Source organism: Kryptolebias marmoratus, linkage group LG12, assembly GCF_001649575.2.
Source record: "Kryptolebias marmoratus isolate JLee-2015 linkage group LG12, ASM164957v2, whole genome shotgun sequence".
NCBI lineage: Eukaryota > Metazoa > Chordata > Actinopteri > Cyprinodontiformes > Rivulidae > Kryptolebias > Kryptolebias marmoratus.
The window spans coordinates 5,924,791-5,947,409 of record NC_051441.1 but is presented as its reverse complement, the minus strand read 5'-3'; the positions used below and the strand labels follow the sequence as shown (position 1 = coordinate 5,947,409).

The 22,619-nt window shown below is 38.3% G+C and overlaps 1 protein-coding gene across 2 annotated transcripts in view; it reads left to right on the top strand.

Moving 5' to 3' along the window:
* si:ch211-278a6.1 (SRC kinase signaling inhibitor 1) overlaps window positions 1-22,619 on the top strand; it is a 107,282-nt gene that overhangs the window by 69,750 nt on the left and 14,913 nt on the right. Inside the window, exons 5-20 of one of the 2 annotated variants that reach the window (XM_037978784.1) lie at window positions 6,741-6,936; window positions 8,336-8,347; window positions 8,728-9,023; window positions 10,497-11,314; window positions 11,648-11,749; window positions 12,154-12,281; window positions 13,567-13,587; window positions 14,191-14,351; window positions 18,337-18,512; window positions 19,526-19,656; window positions 19,971-20,118; window positions 20,646-20,952; window positions 21,077-21,338; window positions 21,417-21,556; window positions 21,817-21,969; window positions 22,411-22,542. In XM_037978784.1, coding sequence (XP_037834712.1) covers window positions 6,741-6,936; window positions 8,336-8,347; window positions 8,728-9,023; window positions 10,497-11,314; window positions 11,648-11,749; window positions 12,154-12,281; window positions 13,567-13,587; window positions 14,191-14,351; window positions 18,337-18,512; window positions 19,526-19,656; window positions 19,971-20,118; window positions 20,646-20,952; window positions 21,077-21,338; window positions 21,417-21,556; window positions 21,817-21,969; window positions 22,411-22,542 — 3,183 coding nt within the window. The remainder of the gene's footprint in view (window positions 1-6,740; window positions 6,937-8,335; window positions 8,348-8,727; window positions 9,024-10,496; window positions 11,315-11,647; window positions 11,750-12,153; window positions 12,282-13,566; window positions 13,588-14,190; window positions 14,352-18,336; window positions 18,513-19,525; window positions 19,657-19,970; window positions 20,119-20,645; window positions 20,953-21,076; window positions 21,339-21,416; window positions 21,557-21,816; window positions 21,970-22,410; window positions 22,543-22,619) is intronic. The other variant, XM_017433524.3, reaches the window with a different exon arrangement.

Sequence of the window (22,619 nt, the reverse complement as noted above, 5' to 3'; positions counted from 1 at the left end):
GGAGATAAAGCTATGATTATGAAGAGAAATGGAATTGGCTGGATGTCAAAAAAATGAAGAAAATGTGGACAATGTGAGAGATTTGTAATTTTAACCATTTAATAAGTAATACCCTGCAACCAAAGGGTTCACTCACATCAAGCTGTGTGACATTTCTGTGTTTATTCTCGCTCAAGGCAGAGAGATTAGAAGCTGCAGCCATCAAGCAACAAGACAGACTTCTTGTGATTTTTACAGCAGTGTAGTTCAGACACATTTGCTAAAATGTTGTGCCTTGAATCTGTTTTATTGCCCCCTAATGAAAGGTGAAGGTGAACAATCGTATTTTTGCTTGTGTTTGTTTGTTTCTGTTTCTGTTGGTTTGTCTATCTGTTACCAAAATATCTCATGAACCTCTGGACGAATTTTAATAAAACTTTCTAAAGACAATCATTGGATATACATCTACAACTGTGTAACATTTAGAGTCCACATGATTCAAGATGTCTGCCACAGCCAACTGACCTTCAGAAACATAAGAATGTCTATAACTAAGTCAGTTTTATAAATAATACCCTTAAATTTAGTGTGGTTGTAGCTTAGACTGATCTCCAACTCATTTAACATTTTGCCAATAGTTATTTGCTGTCAATTGTGGTTGTCTGTTAGCAAAATAATCTAATAACCTGGAGAGATTTTAATGAAATTTTCATAAAGTACTGATACTGATACTGAGATAAAATTTGATGTGGTAGTAGCTGAGAGTCATTTCCACCACATACTGTACTTTGAAAATCACATCTCGCAATATTGCACATGATTGCATACAACACTATTTTCAAAGTTTGACTAAAAAGGCTACAACTCATACATAAGATGATCTTAGTCTAAATATCTGGCATTGAAGGCAGTGGATGATATGCAATCCTTCATGGAAAATAAAATAATAAAATAAATCCGTATCATGCATTTGTCTTTTTTCACACAACTCAAAATAATTCTTTCTGCATGACTAGAATCAAGTTGAAACAAACATAATTACCTCCTCAGCAATGTTGACATTACAAGAGAAATGCATTATCAGTTCAAACCAGCGTTCTATGAATAAAATAAAAATTAGAAACACCACTCCACATGACTCAATGAGATGAAGAAGAATTCAATTTTTCTTTGCAGCAAAGTGTCTTTGGCTCAAACTTCAGGAACAACATGTAAAATGATCCTCTAAAATATTACACCAGGCTGATGGCAGTTTGCACTGATCCTTCATCATATTTATAGAGCTTTGAGATCTTCATCTAACTGCATGTCTGACAGCATCCTTTCTGACAGAAAATTAGAATTCATGGAGGCCAAACACTGTTGAAATTTTGAAAAAATCTCTACTGAAAATGCGAAGCAGATAATTTCACATTCAATTTGCTTTAAAGCTAATAAACTGTGTGAATCTTCAGCTTCTTATTAAAGGTTAGTTGCAGTTTCCTTTGGTTTAAAATATTTGACATTAAAACATGGCTCTGTGAATGGGTTTTTGTTTATATGTGAGTGAATGCAGTTACTTTAGTGTCTACAAGTGCACAAGACAAGATGACATGGCAAGAGGTTATATGAGTTTAATGCAGCTTGTAGCCTAAGGTCTATTATCAGGCCACCTTGTCCTAATTTCTACTTTGTGTGCTTTTGTTCCATCAAAGATCATCCTGTTCCCTACTTTTCCATCTCCTCCACAATGCCTTTCTAAGTGTGCAGAGTGCTCAGCAGCAATCAAGGGCTGTTGAAAACCCCTGAATTGCTCCAAAATAAAAAAAAAGGTTTTAAAAAGCAGTAGAACCAGTTTTCTTTTTTTCTCCAAGGCTGTAGAAATCATCATGTGTATCACTGGCATTAGTAGCAGGACCAGATGCATGACCAGATGGTGTATTCACATATAATATTTAAAATGCAAAATTATCCACAGAATGATATGTTCAGTTCTCATAGAAGACAGAATAAAAATGCAGCAGTCAGTGTTTGCAGCATGTTGTAACAAGGCGAGCTTAGTCTCAGAGCAGATATAACAGCTGCAGTGAGCTTAAACATTTTGATACACTGAGAATTCAGCAGCACAGTGCTGAGAAAACACAGCATCACTCTTTGCTAAATTGTTATGTTTCCTTTCTCCTTTTTGCTAGGTCAGGAAGACCACAAATATGAGTTTTATACACGTTGTTGGAAACAATTTCATGCTCCAAGTTTACTCTTTCTTTTCAAGGAAAACTGAATCTGGAGTTACAAAACTGTAACATCAATTTCACACGCAATCATTCTCATTTACATGCTTTTTTATTTTGAATAAACCAGTTTTACATCAAACATTTAGATATGATGTCTTGTGTATTTGTGTTTTTTTAGTTTTGTGTTTGCAAAATAACACCATCACTATCTTTGCAGAGCACAAAGACTGAAGGACACAGTCTATTTGCTTTTGTGTAAAGTTAACAAAATGATCATCTTTAAATCTCTACATAAACTCAAATGCAAAATTGAAGGCTATTCTTGAAGGATTTCCTTTCACCCACCACCCTTTATGCCAGAGACTTAAACTAAAAATATCTTATGATGAGAATGGAGAAAGTTAGAACAGTTGTGTTAAACCTTACGAATGGTTTTATGCACGGTCTCATGATATTATCAAAATTAGCAAGATATGGTAGCTCTCAGAGAATATGTTGAGGATGACTTCTTGGCGACTATCACACCAAATTTATCTGAATATTTATTAAATGTTCAGAATTATAACCATTTTTGTGTTGACTAATGTTGAACAACATTAAAATCTATCCAGTGGTTCCATGAGATAATGTGCTAAGAAACAGACAGAGTTTGTGCCAAAGATTTTAGCAAAAATATTGCACATTGTGCAGTGGGCACAGTATGTGTTGGAGAAAATCTTCTACCACTACCATACCAAATTTTGGCTCATTATCTTTTAAATTTGCTGCGTTATATCCATATTTGCGTTTGCTAAAGTTGCTTAGCTGTGGCAGCCATCTTGAATGGGGTTCATGAGATATTTTGCTAACACTACACATACATGCACACACACACAGACATGTGCAATACTTATATCGCCTCTCGCTTTCAGTGGTGGGCAGTATTAGCAATTAACTACTTGTTGTGGGTCATGTGACTATTCCTGGTCAGTCCCGGTTGCCTGGAAACAGCTCGGAGCGCATAAAACATACAGACTGAGTGAAAAGCAGGTGTTCGTGTTTCTTATTTAAACCTGAGGATGATGATAGGTAGATATTAATGTGAAAGTAAGTGAATTTCTTTAAACGCCACATTCAGATTCATGTCTGCTTAAAATTGCGAAGTGAAAGAAAAACGGAAAATTCTGAAGCGATATCATTTGATTCAGATGAAATAACATGATGTCAAACTCTAACCTTACTAGGTAATTATTTCCACATTGAATTTTCCCTGTTAACATCTCATTGTTTGACAGTAAGCCCAGAATATTGTACGCCACAGTTTCAGCTTCGCCCCTGTGATGCTGCTGGCTGTGTTGTTTTTCCAGTGTGGTCACTGTTTAGATAAATGACCCTATTAGAAAACGTGGTGGGGGTTATCTGTCAGCATCACAGTTTGCCTGAGCACTCCGACATTGTCTGCCAGCACTATCTCTGGATTCTGTTTGTGTGGGTGTGAGACTGAATTATGTATGATGGTGTCAAAGGAACTGTGACATTACATTATTAAAACCTGCAGGGGTGCTGCAGCTTACTGTGTAATCTTACTGTACACATGGTAGCATATGGAAACTGTAACTAAAAAGCATGGGTCTGGTCAAATAGTCTAAAATTTACCCCCTGTATTCTTGAGCTCTTTGACCTTGTTTGAAAACATTATGAGAAAAAAAATAACAAATTACCAAGAACATGAGCAGTGGTCAACTGTAAAAATTTGCAGAAGGAAAACAGTAGTTTTTTTTTTTAAGTCAATATTATCATGTTACTTTATGAAATATTTCAAATATTAGAAATATTCTGAAACTTTTTTCCAAGATTCTTACCTTTACTGTTCATGCTCATAACCTTAAACTTTTTTTTTATTTTTTTAGAAACCTAAATTATCTTTCTTTTACAAAAGGATACATTCCTTATACTAAAGGAAACATTTAAGGAATTTAAGGAAATTTAAGAAAATGTTAAATATCTTTTTCTCAAAGTAATTTGACCAGCTTCTGTCCTGGCTGCTACTTAGATGTTTCTCTGGGGATAAATACTTCCAACTAATCAAGCTAAGTGCAGATTTATGTCCAGGAAAAGTGATAAACTGGATAAATAAAAAGTAATCTGTCTTAAATCAAAATAAAATTATTGAATTAAAGTATTAGAAAACACATACAAACATACTTTTTTAAAAGAAATATGCTGTTAAGATTCCCATTTGTCCAGGGCATGGTATCATAATCCTTGTTGGCTTACATAAATGAACTGAACTTATTTATTTTTGAAGACATTTTGCTCTTTATTCAAGGAGCTCTCTCAATTCAACCTGAAAAGAACAAAAAAAAGTTTGTATTAAAGCTTTAAATCTTTTATTTTTTAATAAACTATCCAGCTAGGTGTTCAGCTAAATAATTAATCGGTAGTCTGTCCCACTGACAGCTGCATTGTTGTGTTGCCAGTTCTGGCTGTTGAGCTGAACGCCCAGCTGTCAAGGAACTCACATTGAACAGTGACAGTCTAGACTGTTATTGGCAATTAATTTGTTCTTTGTTAACAAGGAGATATTCTAATCCAGTCATGTTTTTATTCCACTGCATTCGACATACAACTTTATGAACGACTTCATTTTCAAAGCAGCATTTTAAAATTGATTTGTTTTACCAAATAATATCAATATAAGGAAAAAAATGGAGCTAAAATGATTATTTTTATGAAGTGCATCTTCAAGGAAAGAAGGAGGACCTGACACACGAGGAACTGTTTATCCAAACTCAACATGCATCAACATTCTCCTGTTAAACTAATTTCTCTCTCAAATGTATTGTAGTCATTTGCTTGATTCATTTCCTAACAGTTTGGGTTTCTTTAGTCCCCATCCCACTTTTGTTAGTGTTAGTCTTTCTATCAGAAACCTTTCTGTGTACACTGAGAGAAGTTCCCCCTTTACTCTCTTTCCATCAGAAATAATTTACTACATGAATTTTTGCACCTGTTTTCTCTGTGCCTAAGGCATAGAGCAGTAAAAACAACAGAAACCTTAAATCGATCAAAGAAAACAGAACTCTTTGTACTATTAATGAATAAATTATAACTAGAAACACTGACAATTATTTTAAAACTTTTCCATGTAAAAATACCAAAGAAAATCTTAGTACAGCTTGTTCAAATGCAAACATGACTATTTTTGCATTTCTTTTAATACTTTCAGCTTAGTTTGTTAAACACTGAAAACTATTTATTGTTCTAAGCAAAACTTTTATTATATCTCCAATTTGTGAGAAGCTCTTTGTAAAATATTGTAGATTCTCTTTTCAAGTAAAGCTTCTGAAGTCTGGTTTCAGTGAAAAATTTGATTAAGACTGCTGGTTCTTGATTTCCTTCACTTTCAGACTCTTAATGTACTTATCAGAGCAATGTTTTTGTCAACCACTTCATGTTTAATGGAAACAAGAACACTATAGAAATGCAACATATATAAAGTTTGACTGGCTGTTGTTTAAATTCAAGAAACAATGTGACATATTCAAAATAAATATTGCCTGATTACACATTAACAAGGTTACATCGGGTTTGTGGCAGATCTTCATTCAGATCTTCTACTGAATGACTGCAAGACAACAATGAGCAATTTGAAGAGTTTGTAACTGAGAAAGTTAATTATCTAATCAATTAATCAAATGCCATGGTGTTCTGGGTTTTGTGTAGCGTGGTGTGTTTATGAATGAATCCAAACAACTTCCTACTTTGAGTCAGTGATCATAGAGATGTTTAAGCCAGTCTCCTGTTAATTCAATTCAACATTAATGAAAGCCTCAGCAGATTCACGCCACCAGCTGGACTCAGGCAGAGAGGTGACAACCGTTGTGTTCATGCTTCAAAGAAAAGGAGACAGGCACAGCTATTACGCTGTGGCCGAGGAAGTGTCTGCCTCTTCCACAGAAACAATCAGCAGACAGCATTCTGGGAGCTCATTACAGCAGCCTCTGAGCTGGAGGAAACGCTGCAGCGGTGGGGAATCAGGGAGTTCAGTTCAGTGCGCTCAGCCTCAGCTGTGCTAACAGTCTTTTGGTGAGAGACGCCTGGGCGTAAGCCAGCACGATAAACCCACAGTGACAGCCTGGGATTTGCATGAGCTTCTCCTCCCTTCCCACAAGCATTCATTTAAAAGTTCGTAAGGTGCACAGGGACAGGACTTGGGAGGAGGGTCTGTGTGCATGCTGTGGAAAGTCCAGAAAAAAAGCACAACTTTTGTTAAGCTGACGCACAGTTTGCAGTTAAAGTGCAATTTGATTTCACTGCATTTAACAGCTTCATTTTACTCATGTCACTGACTGTGACACTATTAATTTTAGTGAATAGCTGGTAGCTAAAACTATTTTCAAGGCCTCCATAATCTTGTTAGGTGGCTTATTGTGTTATGCTTAATATGTGTTCACTGTCTCCTCCAATTGGTGTTACACCATCAGCCATGTCAAATCCATTCTTTCTGCTTCAAATTCACCTCTCACTAAATTCTTGCATGTCTCTGTGTGTTCTCTCCTCTTGTAGAGCCGCAGTCCACGACATTCCCAGTCTACCCAGTCTGGGCTCGCCGACCAGGCTGCCAAGCTTTCCTTTGCCTCCGCTGAATCCCTGGAGACCATGTCAGAAGCAGACATTCCTCTCGGGTTCAACCGGATGAACCGATTTCGCCAGAGCTTGCCACTGTCTCGCTCTGCCAGCCAAAATAAGCTAAGATCTCCAGGTAAAGATTTGAAACAACACTGGCAGGCCTTGCCCGAACAGGCTGGTTAGACTCGAAACAGATTTGCAGGTTTTATTTCCATACTTTGGTTTGAACCACTGTCTCAATCAGTAGGAGAAAGAGTTAAAATCTGAATATATTTACTATTTATACCATATTTACCTCCTCAATTTACCATTTCTACAAATAAAAACATTTTTAAAGGTCCTCATTGCAAACTATAAAATGAAACATAAAAAGTTATCCTGAACTAAATCAAATGGTGCAATTTTAAAAAGTTTACTCCAATAGTTTCAGGATATATTGATATGCAGTCCACACTCAGTGTAAACAAAGCACGCAGCTGAATCTGTCAAAAATTAGGTGGAAGCTTGAGTCACGTGATTTACCTACATTAGGTTGGATGTAGTCTGTGTAGATAAAAAAATATGGCAAAATCGAAGATAAGACGTTTAGGTAAAAATACAAGAGTGAATCTGCTGTGAAATTATGAGACACAGTGAAATTCTCCATATATTTAGGTCTATTTCAGTTTTGATTGCTTAAAAAAAACATACTCTATCTAACAAATCTCAGCATAATTACGTGCCGATTCATCAATTCTCAATCCTAAATTGCTCTTCCATGAACATCGCCACTGTTGACCTATTTTTAGTCACTTCGGCTTCGGCTGTTTTTGTAGTTAAACTAATACACATGGTATTTGGCAGCCATTCTCAAATTTTGCTCACAAATTTTTAATTTAAGGACATATTATTGTATGAGAGACACAATGTGAAGTTTTTGTTTCTTTCTTTATGATTTTTTTTGACCAATCTTTATTAGTACCTGCAATGAGTACCTTTTTATATATGAGATAAAATAACTTGCTGTGAAAAATTATACTCTTCCAGTGAACAAAATATAGATTCCCAATTTAAATTTTACACAACCTAAAAATACAATTAAAGCTTTTGTACCACAGAGAACTCAAACGTTGAGTTTACTATAATTAGGAAGAAATAAGACCTAGTTATATTATTTGCTGAAGTAGTTATTTAGGTGAGCATTAATTTATCTGCACGAGCGTTAATCATACAGGTCTGAGGTTATTATTGTGTTCCAGTGCACAAGCAAACAGCAGATTTATGGGAAGGTTTGCAGCCAAGGGGCTTCTGGTGTTTAAACAGGATTAGTGTAAAGCCGGTGCAGACTCATAAACACCAAGTTGTGGGCATTCTGACGTTTAAGCAGAAAAAGCAGACCTGCCTGTCTCCCTTGTTTCTGTTCTAACCAATGTCTCCTTTATTCTTCTCATCCTAACTTGTCTGCAGTAGCTTTTATATTTTGCTCAAATTGTAATTATTCTTCTTTTTCTTTGCTTTGTTTGTTCTTTTTGTTTGTCCCATCATGTATGAAGATGAATTATCAGGTTAGTCAGGCATTATACACATTTTAACATATACATTTAGTTGTGTATTTTTTTTTTTTTTCGTGAAGTCAAATTATTCTTGAGTTATTTATTACCCCTCTTTGCCATTTGATTATTTATAGTGAGTAAAAGTTCTGTGCAACTTAAATATGAATTCTCAGCCAGGTTTTAAAACTGATTATTCGTGGAAACATCTTATGATGAAAGCCTTTATTTATATCTTACATACCAAGAGGCACAATATGTGGATCATAACTGACACTGCAGCTCGGAAATAAACTTGCCTCAGGGTTCGAAAGATATACTTTGCTAGTTATTTTTTTATCCACTCAGGCAAACTTCTTCCTACTCAACCACCTCCTTTTTAAACTCTCTTTTAGGCGTGTTGTTCCTGCAGTATGGAGATGAGACACGTCGGGTTCACATCACCCATGAGCTGAGCAGCATGGACACCCTGCACGCTCTTATTGTGCACATGTTCCCTCAGAAGTTAACAGCGGGAATGCTGAAGTCACCCAACACTGCAATCCTGATCAAAGACGAGGCCCGGAATGTCTTCTATGAGCTGGAGGACGTCCGGGACATTCAGGACCGCAGTATCATTAAGATTTACCGCAAAGAGCCCATTTATGCTTCTTACCCGGCTACTGCACACCTGGCTAATGGTGACCTGAGGGTGAGTAGAGGGGAGCTGGGAATTTTAAAAAATGTGGTTACTGTAATCTGATTTCCAGCTGATTTGATATATGACAGCTTAGTTGTGAGTAATAACTGCTATGATGTTGTCTAAGTGGAAGATTTCCATTCTTCTCTGACAAAGATTTTGTCTTTTTTGGCAACACTAACGTTGCACACCACAACTGTGCATTGGGGTTAGTACTGTAACAGGTTTCCCCCTTGGAAAAATGTATTTTTTAACTTCAAGGAGGCCATCTGTTGCTGTGAAGACAGCAAAGAACGATGTTCCTCTGGAAAATGAGCATATTTTAGCATTTGAAGCTATTTCTGCTTCAGTAAAGATCAAGAAAGCCTGAGGGAGATCTTTTTTTAATTATTTGATACAAAACCCTGCTTACCATCTGCATTATTCACACAAAACTGGGAATACAACTGCCGTTAACTATGCAAGGCAGGCAGTAAAAAAGTGTGCATGTGTACAGTCTGTGTGCATGTGCTGTGTTGTTTTATGTTTAGGCGTGTTTGTGTTTATAACTTTATGTGCTACAAACAGAAAAGAAAATGTAAAGAAATGGTTCACAGACACCCTCAAGCTTCATGTGATAGCAGAAAATAATTGGTTCTGTTTGGCACTGGGAAGAAAAATTTATGCTCTCTGTGTGTTATTGTTGGCCAGGATGCTGAGAAACAAATAAAAAGATGAAAAAGAGGGATAAGATAAGGACCTAATTTAGTCATGTGACAGAAATGTTGGTTTTGGCATCGAAAAGTTTAGTAAATAAGTAAAATCCTTACAGGAGTAAATCCATAACAAATTAGTTGTTGATTAGCTGTGGTGGCCATCTTGACTCCGAATGTTAATCTGTAGTAAAGTACATCCAGTTAATCAGTTATAGATGTACATCCAGTGATTACTTTCTGCAAGTTTCATTAAAATTCATCCAGTGGTCCATGAGATATTTTTGATAACCGACAGACGCATGAACCCTCAAAAACATTATCTTCTTCTTTTGCCTTTTGGCAGCAGGTGATAAAAGCAGAGGCGGAATTGGTCTGAAAAATAGCAGCAGGGCAATGGTCTGTAAAGACACACACAAAAATAATGGAGACCTCAGTGATGGTGGTAGTCCTCATTTGAAGCATGATTAGGTCTAATTCTATCTTGTGCATTTTATTATCACTATGTTATAAGTATTATAAATTGTACATACATTTGCTCCTAAACAGAATTAATCACACATTACCCCCTTAAATAAAAAAATACAATAGTTGCACTCACATTTTTTACAGCCTACATTTTGCTGGTAAACCTATAAATGTATATTAGAATTCATCGCTTCCTATTAACACCTGCAGGCTGTAACTACCTGCTCAGCATCTCTTAAAACCTTTGCAGCTCACACACACACGAAACAGTGCTCTCATCCATAGGTCTCCATGGTAACACCGATCTTTTTCTTGATTATTTCAGAGAGAAATGGTGTATTCCTCCCGCGAATCCTCCCCAACACGCCGCCTCAATACCCTTCCATCCTCTACAGCCTCAGCATCTTCTGGCTCTCCTTCTCGCTCGCGCCTTTCGTACAGCGGGGGCCGCCCTCCATCCTTCTCTGGGAACCATCCCCAGCATGAGCAGCAGAGACATCCGCACCATCCTCCAGCCGGCCACGGTGCCAACATGGGGCTCTCTCCTTCACCCAGTGCCATCTTGGAGCGCCGTGATGTCAAGCCTGATGAAGAAGTTTCTGCTAAAAAGTTGGCTCTGATGAAAAACGAGAGCCTTTATGCAGATCCTTACAGTTTGATGAACGAGGGACGCCTTAGTATTGCCTCCACCCAGTCTTTGGCTGCCATTGGGGACCCCTTCAGTTACCCTGTTACCACTGGGCTCTACCGCCGTGGCTCTGTACGCTCCCTCAGCACATATTCAGCTGCTGCTCTTCAGGGGGACCTGGAGGACTCGTTCTACAAGCCCGGAGGCTCGCTTTACTCTGACACCTACTCCTCTGCTACCCTGGGCATGGGTTTTCGCATGCCGCCCTCATCTCCGCAAAAAATCCCTGACATGCAGCTGAGGGACAGGGACTCTTACTCCAGCTCACCAAGGCCCTCACCTGTCAGGCAGACTTTCCGCAAAGACTCTGCTTCCTCCTCTGTGTTTGTGGAAAGCCCAAAGTCAAGGCCCAGCTCTGGGTCAGACCCTTTGTGTCTCACAGGTGTACCAGGTGAAGGAAACAGGGCTACGCCTGGCTTTGGTTCTTTATCTGGACAAGATGGAGACACCAGCAGGTCAGTGTTTGCCTGGGTGACAATTTTCTTTACCGTATTATTTAGTGCCCTAAGACTAACAGTATTTATAAAACATCTTTTCCTGTGAGCATTGACTTGTACACTGTAATTTGCTACTATGTACATACAGTATAGATATTTATTTTTCCTCTGAGATTTCTGCACTTGTTTTGTTTGTACTCTTAAACAAATTATGTGACAGAACAAGAAAATGACATGGATTTTTTGTATCTAATATGTTGTTTTTCTAGCTTTGATTAGATTTCTTTAGATCTAATCAGATTTTTTATTTATTTAATTGTTTTAACTTGTGATTGTGTGTATATGTTTTAGAGATCATCGTCTGGAGCGTATGGAAGCCATGGAAAAGCAAATAGCCAGCCTGACTGGCCTCGTCCAGAGTGTGCTGACCAGAGCACCAGACAGTGACAGCACGTAAGACCCTCTATTATTCCCCATTAACCCTCTAAAAGTCACGAATACAGCTTCAGCTTCGAGACACAGGCAGCAGTATTGACAGGAACAGTTGCAGGCTATTATCAGAGCCATTATCAGCTCCATAGCTGTGAAGTGCTGCACTACCTTGCTTGAGCACAGCACAAGTAGAGACCACTAAACATCAGCTGCAGGCGACAGTGCTATTGATCTGTTGCCTGATTTACAGTGTAAGAGTTTGAGATCCTTACCGTCGCTGTGTCAAGCCATTTCCCTCCATGTACATATCAGGGCTTCATTAACTGGATGATAACTTGCTAATGTCAGCAGTCTTACAGTGTTCGGTGGTGGTGCTGTTCACATTAGCACTGTAATTGCCTTGCCCTGTGGCCGTTGATCCTCAGATGCGGCCTACTGCGTCTCTGCATGATGGCGGGCTGCCCTCCAGACCAAGGGACGGAGTTTTCACGGCCATTACCTTTCTCTTCCAGCGAGAAGACCGAAACTAACAGTGACGGCTCGGCCACTGGAAGTGAGTACTGCGAGTAATTGAGACCTGTGTGTCCAAGTGTCACTAACACTCCTGTTCCTGCTTCCATCCTTGTGCTGTTAAGAAATTCTTTACTGTTTCATATTCCTACTAACACTGCACTTAAACCTGCATATTCTGTGATGATCAAGGCTTTCAGAGCGGGAGAAAGGACAGCATGTGAAGCTACCATCTTTAGTACATTAGTTAGTTATTGTTGCTGTAATTTGTTCTCTTTGTGCAGATTTACATTTTTAGTTAGAAATGTAAATCATTCAGTAAACAGCATGATTATCAATTTGTTTTTTGTGCAAAAAATATTAAATTAATTTATTTTTTTTTCAAAAAGGAAACTGTTTTTAGAAACTGTTTTTATTGTGTTCAACTAAGTGGACTGTAATTTAAAGAGAATGTAAGGACTGCTGGCTGCACCCCTTACTTAGTTGGTTAAAAAGCATCACTAAGGTTCACTGAGGTGAATATCTTAGGTTTCAGCCCAACTTAAAACCCTTATTAGAAAATTACATTTCTGCCTTATTCTGTTTTATGTCCCTCTGTCCATTTCTCTTTTGTTCTTTTATCTTTTAACTACTGAAGTCGATTAGTCTTATTCCAGGAGAATTGTTCATGGTTTGATAACAAAAGGAAAGCTACTGAAATCCACCAACTTATAAGTTGCATTACTCAGTCAAATGGAACAAAAAATAAATATTTCTAAGCACAAACACAAGGAACGGGGTGAAGGTATCTCAGAAATATAAAATGTATTCCTTCCAACAGCTTCAGAGTTGTGTAAAGGTGTGAAATAAACAAGCAAACACAAGAAAGTTGTAAACATAGTCTCCTAGGTGAGGTAACAAAGTAGGCAGCTTTGAAGCATTTGGGAGTTGGAGGGTGTTTTTTTATGTACTTTCTTTCTCCCAAGTATGTGGAATTTAATTACCTATTTCAGAATGTTATTTTATTCTGTACCAGTAAGTAAATTTTGAAAAACAATGAAATTGTGAACACCTGTAGTCTAGGTTAGAACAGTTTTTTTTTCATTTTTTTTTTTCTTATTTTTAAGTTTAGGCCTGGTACACACAAAGCTTTTCTTTGAGCGGACGTTTTGTGAACACAGTACAGCATTCAGTTGCATCATCACAGTGACTTTTTCTGCTGAAATCAATAGAAATGTTTCCCTCGATCATCCTTCTGTGAACGTAACTTAAAGACTTTCCTCTCCCCTGTGTCGTTTTGCCACCCTCCATAATTTCTTGGTAACTTCCTCACTGTTTCTATATTCCAGCTGGACGGCCAAAACAGAAAGGTAGTTGGCATCTCCTTTTTCTCGAATCCTTTTATTTATTTATTTATTTCCCTGTCGGACATTTCCTGTCACTCTCTGCCCTCTGTATGGGTGTTGGTGGATAGCTGGCAGTGTTTCTTTTTTTTTTTTTTTCCATGTTCTCCTCCTGAACGATTTCCCAGAGACCGGACTCCTTTCCTCTTGTCTCTGGTTTGTGAATTTCTGCTTGTGTTTTTGGAGGAAATGTCAGATGTTTTGTCACACACTGGACACTCCTTTTGTGAGTGTGTATGTGTGTTCAAATAAATGGCAGCTTGACGGCCATACTCACAAAGCCCTGTGTTCAGATAAGAGCATCCTTTTCTGTCACAACTAAATAGGGACAAACTGAACCAGTAGGTACCTGGAGTTTTGTGAATATGGTGCTTTTTGTTGTACTTTCAAACTGGATACTGGGTGTGTGTGTGTATCTGTGCCCAGATTTTCTATAAATGTACATTTCTTTGGGCATTTATGCTGAGTGTGTGCATATTCATATTGTCTCAAATCTCCGAGGAGCACAGCCCAACAAACAAATTAATTTGTTTCCCAATGACCTCCAATGTCCTGCTTTGTGATCGGCAGCTAACACACCGTCAGCACCTCTAGCTCTGATGCCACCTCCACCTTCTAACATGACGCCGGTGAACAGTGTCGGTCGCTTGCAGATGAAGCTCCATCTACACGGTCTGCAGCAAAATGCCACCGACCTGCGCAAACAGCTCACTCAGCTACGCAAGACGCAGGTATTGTCAATAAAAAGCCATGTATCTGTTTTATTAACAGCCTGTTTTGTTCATTTGCATAAAATACATTTCAGTTTGCATGTATCCTTGCAGTCAGTTTTGGTTTGGAACTACTTACATCACATATGCTGCTTTATAATTTAATGTTTTTTGCTTGTTGTTTGCCATTTTGAATTTATCATAGTTTCTTCTTGCAGCAAATAACACTTGGCATTTGTAAACACAGCTATAGGCTCAGAGCTATAATGGGATTATTGATGTGTATTCTCTCCTGTCTCTGTTGGAATCTCTACCTGTTTCATATAAATTGCATTTCATTTCCATAAACACCTTTTTCCTGCACTTACCTTAATCCTTTGTGATAGAAGACATAAAAAAACTTCTTTCTCACCTTTATTTTACACTTTTCATACGTGCAATCTTAAAGGAAAATCTCAATTATGAGTCAGTCTCAGCAAAGAACCTAAAAGAGATCCAACAAACATTGATGACTGTAACATAAGGGGTCTGAGGAAATTATTATTGCAATTTTGTTAATTAGGAAACACTAGAGGTATAGGTATTAAAGATATAAAACATATACACTAAAAATGGAGAGAGGGAGAGAAAACTAAATGTTACTGTCCTTAAAAAATAAATATAACAGTAATTACAATTGAGTAAAATAAATCAATAGAATAAAGTACATTTTAATATAATTCAGCTAAGAGTCATGCTAAACATACAATAAAACTAAAATAAGCATGCTAAATTTGTTGAACAATTAAATTAAGGAAAAGCCAAACTGAACAAGTAAGTCTTGAGTTTTGATTTTTTTTGCTTATAAAAACATCTATAATCTCAGCTGATCTCAGGTACTCAGGAAGGTTATTCCACAGATGAGGACCATTATAAAAAATGACACTTCACAGAAAGTTTTAGTTCCAACTTTAAGTCCAATCACGTAACCTCTTCTGGTGGACCTGAGGGCTCAAGAGGTCAAGTAGGACTAAGAACATAAACAGTCTTTAAAATCAATAAAATAATTTAAAAATCAATTCTAAAAGTCACATGTGAGCAGTGCAGAGACTTTTAAAATAAAGTCTTTCTGTTTTTTTGTCAACATTTGTGCAGCTGAGATATATTTTTTGTAAACTGAGGTCACACTACATGACCCACAATTCCCACATGGACAAAGTCTGCACCAGTTGGGGATAGTTAGCATGGTTAGTTGGCACAAAAATCTGTTAGTATGTGAGGGGTAAACACTCAACCCAACCTCAGTCAATTTCTGGAGCTGAATCTAGATGCAATCAGGTAGTGTGATTACCAACCCAACTGCAAACACAGGTTTCAACAACCTTGGAAACGGAGAGGGTGGTCCACAGAAAACAACACCAGAAGAGCAGATAGCTACACAGACTATAGCAGCAGTGAGGCAATTCTCATCCATTTTTGTTTACTCTTTAAACCAGCACGCTTGTGAGAGTTTGCTGTGTTTAGTTGGTTTTACTTGGTTTGACAAATCATGTAGTCTGCGATCTTTATCAGCTATAGTTAAGTGTGTGATCCTCAGTCTTTTGTCATACAAAAATCTGCTGAAACCAGTCTGTTAGTGTGTACTCAGTCTTTTCAAATCTGTCCATACTCTAAAAGTTGTGTAGTGTGTCTCCCGCTTTAGAAGAACCAGGAAGCAGAGCGCTACAGTAATGAGTCCTGCAGGTGATAAAGACATGGTCTCTGTATCACAGAGAGCAATTAATTTATAGATCAAGCATCAAGAGGAAAAGAAAGCACATTTTACTTAATCAGTTTTCCAAATGACATGGAGGCACATAGAATTGTTGTTTGTAGACTTCAAAAGTGAACATTTTAAAATTTTATCAGCAGCTCTTATTATGAACTTTTCACTGAGGAGGTAGTCGGTAAAAAAGAAATCTCAGGGGATTATGCAGAGAAATTTGAAACCCTTCTCTGGGTTGAGCTTGAATCCACCGCTTGCACTGAAATGAAGCAACATCATTGTGATCAGTCTGAATGAGTGATTCTTTGCCACGTTTCTCTCATTTTATTGTTGGAACACCTGCAGGTTGTGAATTATCTGCAAGGCGCGCAAATTATGAGACCACACAGTGCACACAGTTTCAGTTCACAGATTTCCACAGGTTGACTTTAAAGTATGAGAAAAGTCTAAAATCTGTTTTCTACATGCAGCTGATCCAAAACAGCACACACTGTATAATGACATGAAATGGTATAAAAAACTGTACAAAAACATCAAAGCTTTTGATGTTTTGTATGTTTATTTCAATAATACCCCCAAAATAATACCTGCAAATAACTGTACTGCATGATAAATTGAATGTATTGTATTCTTTTTGAAAGCTACAATAATATTGCAATTGAGAAACTACATTTTGTACTAAATTATTAGTTGATGCATCGAGTAGAAGTCTTTGTGCATTTCTGTATCTGTGATTCGAGGAGCACCATGGTTACTGCAGGAAGAGGAGCTTTGAGTTGCAGATGAAATCAAATGTAATGAGAGGGAGAGATGATGGGCTTGCAGCTCTGTTGTTTGTCTCATAGCAAACACAAGAGTTTTGTGAACTACGTAAGCAGTGAGATGGAAGGCCAAATATATTTATACAGTAGCTGTAAGGTGTCCAGAAAATACAGTTTTCTCTTTATATGTCTTTGAGCCCAATTATGACCTCTACACTTTGGTCTTTATTGTTGCCCATGGCGATAGCATGCTGCTTCAATTTTACATGTGGTCTATGAATTATACAGGTAGAGGTAAGGTGAATGTGAGACACACAATTTACTGAGAGGAAGAAGCACATCGCTGAATTTAAAAACAAAAAAAATCCTAATTTTTTTAAGACCTGTTTAAAGGTAGTTGTTGCAAAGTATAAAATCCAACATAAGAAAGGATATCCTGGACTACTATTAGAAATGGTGCAGTTTGAAAGAGTTTACTCCAATAGGTTTCCAGATCTATTGAATGTAGTTCTGAAATGTGGGTTCACACTCGGTGTAAACAAAGCACATTATTGAATCTGCAAAAACCGACTTGCGTCAAGCTTGAGTCACATGACTCACCTACGTTAGGCGGGTCCTAGTCTGTCTGGATAAATAAACAAGGCTGGTAAGTTAAACGTTTGACCCATTTTCAGCTGTTCTCAGGTAAACAAACACATAGTAGTTGGCATCTCGTCACAAATTTTGCTTACAAGTTGTTAATTTAGGGATCCCATCGATATGAGAAAAATATTGGGCAGAATTTGTTTCTTACTTTATGAATTCAAAATGAGTACTTTCAAGATTTTTACTGAAATTGTTGCTATATTCCTGTAGTAAATAGAAAAACTGCAGCTGGAAGCAAACTGGGAACACAACAGAATGATTCCCGTTAGTGATACTGTTGTCTTGCTCGAACAGAAGGCTGATAAATTATTCATTTTTTTGCTTAGCAGGTGATTTCAATCCAGGGAGTTGTGTTACATGTAGTAGGGCTGTTGAATGATCCATTCATAACACTGACAGGGAGTTTAGTTCACACTCAACTGCCTCTGTCATGGACATTCTTTATTTTCTCTAAGCTTCCCAGCTATCTGTTTGGAGAATTAATATATACAGTATACACATGGATACTTCAAAATGATTGCTTTAAAGATAATGCTACAATATGATGACTAAAACTCTCCAGAAGTGCCTTTTAAGCACATAAACAATAAAAAACAAAACAAAATTTTATTTTCACCTATAAAGTCAGGGAAGAAAATTCAAGGATGGAACAAAACTGTGCATTTTATGGAAGTCCGTAAAGTTTTGAAGCCTTGGATGGCTTCTTCTTTTCTCACTTCTGTTGCATTTTTAGCTTGCAACTGCAGAAGGGAAGTAATGCTAACACTGATGCAGTTCAGTTAGAAATGCTTCCTTTGTAAGAATTATCTAATTGCATGTGTTCCTGTAATGTTTCTGGATGTTTGTGTTTGTGTAGCTCGAGAACCAGGATTCAGTGCGAACTTTGCTGAAACGGACAGAAGCAGAGCTGAACGTGCGTGTAGCCGATACCCTGAGGAAGCAGGAGGATCCTCTGCAAAGACAGCGCCTCCTTGTGGAGGAGGAAAGACTCAAATACCTCAACGAGGAGGAGCTCATCATCCAGCAGCTCCAGTTAGTCTAAAACTCTTATCAAGGCATTAAAGTGATTGTTTTATCAATGAGTTTTAAAGTATTTGTAAGCATGGAAAGATGCTTAAACATCCATTGTTTTAACAATAGCAGGTGATTTTCCCTTTTTGCATTAAAGGTTTTGCACATGTTAGTTTTACATATTTCTTGTCTGTGTCAGATATGGTAAAAGCTCATTTCTGTTTTTCATTTAGATGACTAATAGGGTGACTTGGTGATGGAAAGAAATCGTAACTGTAATTAAGCCTGGCATTGAGCAAGATGCTCATTAAGATCTGTTATGCGTGGCTGTTCGGCAACTAATTAAAGTGATGGCAAAAACGAGAGCTGAGAGCTACCTTGAGATTTAATAATCATGTAGGTTGCTTCAGCCTCATATGTGAAAATGTGGCGATGATTATGACCTGCAGCCGAAAGGCGGGCAATAATCAACCGATCTTTGAAAACATAAAAATGGTTGGAACTCAGTTTTACAGATATATAGGTAAAATTTGGTGTGATAGTAGTCCTCAACACGTACTCTGAGCACTAACAGATCTTGCAAGATTTTCACAATATGAGACACCATTTACAAGGCATATACGTCATTTTCAGAATGGCTATAACTCCTTCTCTAACGTTTAACACTCAACAAAGTTGTAGGTGATATGCATTCCTTCAAGGAATGATAGGTGTTAATTTTGCTTATTATTTACTGTGCTTTTATTTATGTAACCCAAACTAGCTTTGCACTCAACAAGCTTTCCTCATTTTAAGTTTGCTTAACCTAAGTTCCTAAAAACATCCTATGTGGATATTTTAAAGCATTTCTTTGACCTCAGTTTTTGCAAGAAGTTTTATAAAATGCACACTCCTCCAGTTCAGCTGTTCAGAACTTTTATTCTAGTTGACTAAGCGACTGCTTATTGGCAGAGGATTAACTGAAACTCGAACAACAGTTTTTAAGTGTGGCAGAGGAATCCCTGGTGCTCAGCCGTCTGTTTGTTCCATCTCAGCGACCTGGAGAAGTCAGTGGAGGAGATCCAGAAGGAGTCGTCTGTCAACCACAAGCTGGTGACTGTGCAGGAGCTGGAGGAGAAGGCTAATGTTCTGAGAAAGCTGGGAGAAACACTCACAGAGCTGAAAAGTGAGTCACGCTGGCACATCTCACATTCTGTGCACGGCACTAAACGGAAAACAGTCGTTTACTCTGGTAGACAGTTTATTATCCACTAATTACTCACCAAGGCACTGATTATCTTTTAGTCAACCACAGCCAGTCTGCAGCATTTAATCACCCTCACATCGCTCATTGTCTAAATGAACTTGCTGACCATTTGCAGTTGTTTAAAAAAATGTTAAGTTTGATTACTGCTAAAAGCATTATCTCGGACAAATGTATCCATTTACAAGAGTATGGTTGTTGTTGTTTTTTCCTTTTGTCTATGCTCTTTTCTGCAGATCAATTCCCGAGCCTGCAGAGTAAAATGCGGGTGGTGCTGCGGGTGGAGGTAGAAGCCGTCAAATTCCTTAAAGAAGAACCGCACAGACTTGATGCCTTGTTAAAACGCTGCAAGACTATAACTGACACTCTTGCCACGATGCGCAAGTACGAACCAGGCGGGCGATATGCATTTCTTCAAGGAATTAAAAATGTGTTAAACAGACACAACTTAACAGATTAGATCTCAGTTTATCCTGATTAGATATTTACACTATTGTATGTTTTTAAAAGGCCAAAGCTCTCCAACTATCATAGATACAGTGTTGGGGGGAAAAGCAGTTCATAAGTACAGATTAAATATCCTTTAAAGGCCATTTCAGTCACATGAGTAGGTCCTTTGATTTCATGGAGAGTTGGAACTTTGCCTTCCAGCATTTTACCTTCTTATAGACCATGTGTTCAAACAGCTTGCTTTATAGTTTAATTTATTTAATCCATAATAAACCTTGTCAAACTTTTTTCTTTGTGTTTGTGAGCAATACTAAATTAATTTAAGTGTAAAATGTGCTCTTATACAGTACCTGTTTTCATGTTTTGCATTTTTACCTGATATTTCTCTTGAAGTGAGTAGATTTTATGTTTTAGTTCTTTCACAGAGGTAATTATTGAGTTTGTCTTCCATGTTTTACCAGGCAAGCAAATGAAGGTGTGTGGAAGAAGCAAGACAACTACTCTAGTCCTTTATCAAAGCACAATGATGACTTGCAAAAATTTCCCAGCTTTGACATCCCCACCAGCCCACCCCTCACCATCAATGACCTTGGGGGAGGAAACAGCCTCTCTAACTGGAGCCCTCACTCCAGCCTCAGTCGAGGTCTCGGTAACCCGCCCGGCTCTCACAAGGACAATCACCCTCCTGTTCCCCACAAGGGCAAAGCTCTGGAGGAGCTGGAGCGCCGTGCTGCTGCTGACAAAGCTTTGTCCATGGAAGTCCGACTGGTAGGACTAATTCCTTATTCCTATTTTTACTCTTCTTCTGATGTGAATTACTTAATACACATCAACAATAACACAGTTATGTAAATCAGACAGAACACTGGTTGTGTTTCCTTTAACTTTGCAGGCAGCAGAGCGGGACTGGGAGGAGAAGCGGGCCAGTCTCACCCAGTACAGTGCCCAGGACATCAACCGGCTGCTGGAGGAGACCCAGGCTGAGTTAATGAAGGCTATTCCTGACCTAGACTTTGCTGCCAAGCAGATCAAGCCTTCAGCCAATGCGCCATCAACCCAGAACCCCCAGAGTGGAGCAGCAACTTCAGAGCACCGCACCAACAAGCCCCAACACAAGCTTTCCGCAAAAGAGGGAGGGTCCAGGCGTGGCTCTGGTATGATGTTTATTATAAGAATCTAAGTAGTTTAGTCTCTGAAATTTTGATTCTGAAGATGTGTTATTTTCTTTTCAGATGAGCTGACAGTCCCTCGATATCGCACAGAGAAACCCTCCAAGTCTCCCCCACCTCCACCACCCAGACGCAGTTTCCCCTCATCTCCAGGAGTCACCACTCGCAGTGGAGAGCCACTTATTCCTGGAAAAAGCATAAAGGTAGCACAGTAACAATTTAAAGATGCACATTTTTTTACAAAAACAAATTCAACAAATAAAATGTTTACTGTTAGGCAATTTTTTAATCCTTCTCTAATCTGCAAATTTACAAAAAGTGCTGTCCTGAATTGATGTATTAGAAGCTAATTTGGTAATTTATGTAAAATTTCTGATGTATAAACATTGTTGGTGTGATGATAAAATGTTTAGATTTTGTGTGTGGCTGTAGAAAGGTTACAAAATGTTTTTTGTGATTTTAGAAATCTGAATCTGAAGAGACTGACGCACAAAAACCTCACGTAAAACTGAGGCGGACCATGTCGGAAAACCCTCGTCCTGCTTCTACACCCCCAACACTAGCCTCTGGAGAGAAGGATGAAGGAGATGTAGAAAAAATTGCTGCAGAATTGGAGGTAAAGAAAATCATTGATCGTCCATCCTGTTTGTTCTATTCTGGAAGCTGTTTTGCAAAAGGAAAAGTGCACTTTTTAGTTAATAATGATCTGTCCACAATATGTCGCTAGATTCTTAGTGCTCACTTCCTCTGAAAGGGTGAGTACACATAAGCTCATCATCATTACCACATGTTCAACCAGCAGGTGCCATATGTCCCCCTGCTCCTGGCTCAGGGAAAGCCCAAAGATCGTATAATGCTCAGTCACACACATCATCACCCAGGACTCACAGATCACACACAGACAGATGGACCCTGATAATTGCTTATTCTGTGTTTGAAATGACCCGCCTGATATCCGATGGAACAAAGATTTATTAGTAACTTATTTTGATCAGTCTTTTTTTTTTCTTGTCTCATAACTGTTGACCATTTTTAAATTTTAATTTTTACTCCCCAGCTGTTTGAGAGAGCCCCGCTCAGGCTCTCCCGCCCCCCTTCGCTTTTCCTCCCTGTTAGCCAAAGCAGCAGGGAAAATGCTCCCCCCTCCAGATTGGACCTGTGGCCCCTACAGGCCTCGGTCCCTACTGAGGTAACACTGGCTGAACTTGAGCAATCTGGATTGCTGCCCTCTGTCTCTGTTCTTCCTAACCCCCCACCCCCCCCCAC